This window comes from Trachymyrmex septentrionalis, unplaced genomic scaffold (genome assembly GCF_001594115.1).
Source record: "Trachymyrmex septentrionalis isolate Tsep2-gDNA-1 unplaced genomic scaffold, Tsep1.0 scaffold367, whole genome shotgun sequence".
Classification (NCBI taxonomy): domain Eukaryota; kingdom Metazoa; phylum Arthropoda; class Insecta; order Hymenoptera; family Formicidae; genus Trachymyrmex; species Trachymyrmex septentrionalis.
The window spans coordinates 187,958-193,944 of record NW_017305533.1 but is presented as its reverse complement, the minus strand read 5'-3'; the positions used below and the strand labels follow the sequence as shown (position 1 = coordinate 193,944).

At 38.8% G+C, this 5,987-nt stretch overlaps 3 protein-coding genes across 4 annotated transcripts in view; 2 read left to right on the top strand and 1 right to left on the bottom strand.

The window, feature by feature from the left end:
• LOC108750371 ((E3-independent) E2 ubiquitin-conjugating enzyme UBE2O) overlaps positions 1 to 5,381 on the bottom strand; it is a 9,877-nt gene extending 4,496 nt beyond the window's left edge. Inside the window, exons 1-8 of one of the 2 annotated variants that reach the window (XM_018489776.1) lie at positions 4,870 to 5,381; positions 4,488 to 4,661; positions 4,252 to 4,410; positions 3,545 to 4,195; positions 3,259 to 3,469; positions 2,872 to 3,055; positions 591 to 2,599; positions 121 to 525 (exon numbers count right to left, since the gene is read on the bottom strand). In XM_018489776.1, the coding sequence (XP_018345278.1) occupies positions 134 to 525; positions 591 to 2,599; positions 2,872 to 3,055; positions 3,259 to 3,469; positions 3,545 to 4,195; positions 4,252 to 4,410; positions 4,488 to 4,661; positions 4,870 to 5,100 (4,011 nt within the window). In that variant the 5' untranslated portion in view covers positions 5,101 to 5,381 and the 3' untranslated portion in view covers positions 121 to 133. The remainder of the gene's footprint in view (positions 1 to 120; positions 526 to 590; positions 2,600 to 2,871; positions 3,056 to 3,258; positions 3,470 to 3,544; positions 4,196 to 4,251; positions 4,411 to 4,487; positions 4,662 to 4,869) is intronic. The other variant, XM_018489777.1, reaches the window with a different exon arrangement.
• LOC108750373 (splicing factor U2AF 50 kDa subunit) overlaps positions 1 to 5,987 on the top strand; it is a 20,137-nt gene that overhangs the window by 10,559 nt on the left and 3,591 nt on the right. The window lies entirely within an intron of this gene.
• Positions 5,527 to 5,987, top strand: part of LOC108750374 (galactokinase-like) — an 8,949-nt gene continuing 8,488 nt past the window's right edge. Inside the window, exon 1 of the mRNA XM_018489784.1 lies at positions 5,527 to 5,561. The gene's annotated coding sequence lies outside the window, so the exon portion shown is untranslated. The remainder of the gene's footprint in view (positions 5,562 to 5,987) is intronic.

The window sequence follows — 5,987 nt, the reverse complement described above, 5'->3', positions numbered from 1 at the left end:
TATATATATATAATAGAGAATATATATACCTATGCACTCCAATAAATATATATTTATATCTCTTTTATTACCGAATAGCTATATAATTTAAACGGACTAAGCATTTCAATTTATGCTTACTTTTACCTTGTAGCTAGCTGGTGTTTTGGCTCGAAATATTTTTTTTCGTTTCGCTCGGCGTCGCGGCGAAATTATTCGTTGAGGAAGATAAAATTGCTTCCTTGAATTGATTGCCATTTAAAGTCGACTTTTCGCTATTTTCTTGCATATTGCTGTTACTATTGCTGTTACTACTACTCCCGTCACATTCTGCTATTTTACTGTCAACAGATTTAGACGTTTCTTGGCACTGATTTGTGGTATTGTTCATTAACTCTGTATTTTCATTGTCCTGCCATTCATCTGACCTCTGTATTATACTTTTTTTAATGAGCACTGATTTGAATATTATTAGAGTCTTGCGGAGAGTTATGCAGAATCCTCGAGATGCCGGGATGAGTGGGAATTCGGGTAATACTTTCTGGTCTGTAAATAGAGCAAAAGTTTGTTATTTTATTCCATATAAAATACCATGAAAACATTCTACATACCAATATTTGCAATTTCTTTAAATGTGGTGGGAGTAACTGGAGATAGTGGATGCTGATTATTATGGTGCTCAGATATCTCCATCCATAGTTCTAATCTTTGCAGCAATTTCTCGGCATGTTTTTTGAAATGCGCAATAATTATATCCTTGAATACAGGTGGTGGATGTAACAACAATTTAGTCTGTGCCTGTACCAACTTTAGCATCACCATCTCGTTGTACATCCTTGAGTTCTCGTGTCCTTGTTGTGAACCCTTCTGTTTTTCGAATCCGGCTTCGTTAAAGTACGGTTCACTTACGAGGATCAGACCCTGTATTGAAACTATCACTTGCAACAGAGTGGACGAGCTTGTCCATACCTCCGTACCACGACCGGACCAGGTACCTAACAGACTCACGCACACCTTCCCGTCCTCATAGAGATTTGGGTTCAATCGATCGCTGCAATAGGAGATATAGTGACAGAGAGGCGGTGCAACTGGATAATCAGCGGATAACTGGAAATCAAAAAGGAAAAGACCATCTTCATAGGGCGTTTTCTCGGGACCACGGAACATCACGGAGTACAGATCTATACGGTCCTCAAATCCTTTCACCCAGATACCCGGTGGGAGGGAGCTCTTGAGTAACTTCAATTCTTTAGAGACCGTACGAAAGAAGTTAGTCAGATCGGTAGGTTGGAACATGGTCAGCTTGAACTTGTGACTGTCGGGCGCAGTCTCTTCAATGGAGAAGCCCTCGCCTTCGGTGTAAACCGTCGGTGGAATCTCGATAGAGCAGGACGGATCCGTCATTACTTCCAGGCGTTCCTCTTCTTCGCTCTTCTGCTTTTTCCGTGGAGATGAGGTTTTCTCTGCGTCCGACAATGACATTTTTCCCAAACCGAATCTCTTCGACACTTCAGCATGCGCTAATACTAGTTGTGCTTTGATCAGATTACAAAGTTTGACGCATACTTGTGATGTTCCAATGCTCTGAGAAGTCAGTAGACTCGTCGGTACCTTTTTCACTTTGTTTGCTTCCGTCTTTTCGGGTGTGGTCATACCATTTATTGTAGATGAGCATTCTGGTACGTTGTTGACGTCTTCGCTTATAAGAAATTCCCCGCTAGACTCGCTCGAGCCTGATTCCTTCTTCGAGTTTTCCGCCGAATATAATCCGGAATCCTCGGGATTAGGATTGGGATATATAAATAATCGATTAACATTCTCTTCGTCGGTCTGTTTTTTGGCATTGCTTTCGATATTTGGAATATTGTCATTCTCCGATTCGTTGATAATTGTAGTAATTTGCTTTTCCTCTATGCTAATTGCACATGAATCATCGCCATTATTCGATTTTTTCGAATCATCCTTATCTATGGATTCTTCTGGATATTCAGATTTAGGCGTGAAGAGTCTCGTAACTTGATCTGCCATGCGCTGCGCCACATTTGCTCTGCCACGTTCTCTCACTCGCTCGAGAAGTCCCTGGAAGTGGCACTCGTGGAAGAACGCGGTACCCATTAATTTATCCATATAACGGCAATCTTTGTAGACCTCAAGGAGTTTTCTCATCACCTCTGTTGTCTGTAGGGACGGGTTTTGTGTAAAAATCTCCTCCAATCTCGACATTGCAATTCTAGCTTTCTCAATGTGTGCCGCTAATTTTGGTTTTATGTTATCCAATTCCGTCTGTTCAGTGCCATCGTTATCTGCGATGAAGCAATCTTCGAGTTCCGTTTCCCACGATGAATCAGACGAGACATCATCCCATAGTTCCCCTTCGTCGCTATCGTACTCGCCGACTTTATACAGGTCCTGTGGCCAGCACATACTAATGTGATCGTCAATCCACCATACTTTTACTCGTCCTTCTGGATAATTGTCCAACACTTGACCAGCAGTACACCCAGTGTCTTCACCCTCGAAATTTGCTATTCGAATCACCAGAGTACCCGGTCTATATTGAAAATCTGGATGATCCTTCAAGTCGTAAACGCTTACTTCTCGTTCCTCCAGAAAGATCGGTCTAAGCAAAAAGTAGTTAATAGCAAATTAAAAAAATGTGTATATGTATTTCTATTTTTTTACAATTATTTTTTATTTTATTTGTAATGATTTAAATTATGATTAAATTCCAAATACTTAGAAACCCAGAGAACTCTTGTTCATTTATTTACATTTTTCTATTAATGTACTTGATATTTCATATTCGATCCAAAAAATCCGAATAAATAAAACTATTGTAAAATTCTAAAACATATGAAAAAACATTAAAGGTATTTGTATTGCAACACTTACTCTGGGTTTTGACTGGAAGTATATGTACGGAACCATTTTATCTTGGCAGTACGGCCCTGATGATCAACACTTTGTACAACACCATACATTCTAGACTCTTCTTTTTGATCTACAACAAAATCACCTGGAAAAAATTCCTTATCATCCAGATGATGAATTGGATACAATTGTGTTGACGGTATTCCTAAAAAAAAAAAAATAAATAATGTTTAGTACTAGGACATCTTTTTCAATAATTGAGACTTTTTAATAATGTATAAATTATTGATTTAATAATACATAAATCAATGATGTACGCAAATTAGAAGTTAAAACGTAATTTGGAATACATTCTTAAGTATTTAAAATAAACTATAATTAAAATAAATAATTATCAGTAATTAATACCAAATTCTACTGAGCCGTCTTGCCACACCACATTCGCTTTCGTGTTAGTGGACAACGTTTCTACAACTATCTTAGTCCCGGGAATCAATGGAACAGGCGGTATTTTCTTTTTCGCTTTTCGCAATTTCTTTTTTTTCAACACTTTCGTCATTAATGCAGGACCTTTTTTTTTCTTTCCCGCTGATGACATGCTAGAACAACAGCTAGAGACCTACAAAGCGCACACATTTCTATATCTTCACTTTTCTTTTCTTAAAAAAAGGAAGATAAATGAAAGACATATTACCGAAGTAGAGTCACTTTGTGAACCTGTATCTTCCGTATCCCACTCGTCCGAACTTTCAGCGTGTTGATTTTGAGGCGGCGGCATCAAAACATTGTTACTTATGGTGTCCTGAGAACGAATACCATTACTTTGACTGTTTTCTTCCATCGGTTGATCGGACGTTTTATCCTTTTTTTGTTCCTTTTTTTTATCTTCCATCAGCTTCATCACTGTAATATTTGGACGTGTCTTCTTTGGACTTTGCTTAGAAACTTGATAAATATCCCTCTGTTGTTTTCGCCATTGCTCACGAGTAATAACATTTTCGTTGCCCTTAATGATATAGAAGTTACGATTGCCGACCTGTACTGTTGAGGGCTCGAATACATTTAACAGTTTTATTTTTTTTAAATCTTCACCCTCAACCACGAACTTTGGTTGAACCTGATCGGACCAGCCATCCTTTGAATATGCCCGGCACTGCCAATGCACGCCTATCCAATCAGTCTCCACTTTTTCCACAATCACTTTAGTTATTTTTTGTGGTTTTAATTTCCTCTTTGCCTTCATCTCCTTTGTGCACTGAAGCCATTGAGCATCCTCTAAGCAGTGAACCGGTCCCCATAGGCTCTGACCAGGATAGAATTCAGTCGGATGTGGAAAATCATTGTCCTAAAACATACTTATTGTTTGGATCTTATATGAATGATAAAGTAGTTCAATCTTACGCTGTCTCGCGCCTCTTCCAATTGTCCCAACACACAGGAATCCATCTCGTTTATGACACAGTGAGATCCATCTGGTGTTACCAACCATAATTTGAAATGTGTCATTCTAATGCCACCTACCCAAGAATCCAGGCATACTGCCATATCTGTTGCAAATTCCTACAAATAACAGCTGTGTGTTTCAGTATATAAATAATGTATAATCATCTACCATAGATAGAGATATTGATATATACCTGCAATGGAATCAGGTCTTCGCTCTTGATATCTGTGAGAACCTGTTTGGTACCGATGACTTGAACACAGGCTGTCAGCTCTACATCCCGGCAGTAACCTCTTTGTGTATCCTTTCCTTTGATCATTCTACGTACCACATCTCCAGGCATGAGTGTCCTATCAGCCAAATGAACCTAGAAGATAAAAATCTCTGAATACAAAGCTACTTAAATGTCAATGATTTAAAATCCTAATGCAAACCAATGCAAACAGAGGTTAAATGACAGGTGCAAAAGGTATAGGCCAAAAAACCAAGAAGAAACATTGAAATGCATTGGGACAGCAACAATCGCTGGATTGCAGCGAGATCCAGTCACGTCGCCAGAGATGCCATGTAGATACCTTCTTGCAGTTGACCAATTCCTCGACACCAGACGGATGCCAGATCATGCGGATCTCGCCCTTCTTGCGTTTCGGCAAGTTCTCCTCGTTGTCACTGCTCTCGTCAGACAGGTCCAGGTCGTCGTTCTCCATAACGATACCGAAGACGACATTGCCCCGTTTGTCCATGCGGTAGACGACATCCTCATAGAAGTACTGATTCTCCGGTGCAACGTTCGTCGCGGCAGCCATTTTTCATGCCCTGCCTGATGACGACGGCACTGTTCCTGCCTTACTCCCGCTGACTTTCGACTCTCCGTATTCTCGGCAACCGTCGATGGCAGAGCCCGGCGCTCACCAGCGCCAGAGAGAAATCTGACGGAGCGGCCATCGAGCCATCCCGATCTTTTTCGTGAAACGCTCGAAATTTCCCACTAGCGCCAGTACATTTATTTTCGAATTGGATACTACGTAGCTACGTCGAAAATATAGATGTGGTACGAATCCGTGCTAAATTAGTGTAGGATCGAACACTATGCTAAACCGCAATGGCAAAATTCGATGTGATGGTCACATTCAGCTACTAATCCATAACGTCTTATGTCCAAAATACGCGAAAGCACTTTTGCGAATTCGGTGGAAACTGGACCATTCATATCTGTAGCTATTTTCGAGTTGAACGCATCGCATCTAGACCTTCCTACACTATGATTGTAAGTTACGTACTATTTAACTAGTTTAATCTAAAATAAATAATAAATAATCGATTCATAATCAATTCGATTAGCTATCATTTGTTTATGCTGCTCCTACTGCACAATTAAAATATGATTGATACCACACTGGTATGTATACATGTATAAAAATAAAATAAAAATGTTATTAAATGTAAAAAAAAGGTCTATATTATCTATTAATATTAAATAACTATTAATAATTAGTAAATATCAATGATATAAAGTAAAAATGATTTGATCGTATATTTTTAAAATCATATTTTATTTTAAAGTAGACCTTATACATTCACAGTATCTCCGAATAATCTTTGGCTATTAAATTAAAGGAATATGATCCTAACAGTAATAAATAATAGAAATAACTTTATATGCATACAAAATTAGTAACAAGATAAACAAGTA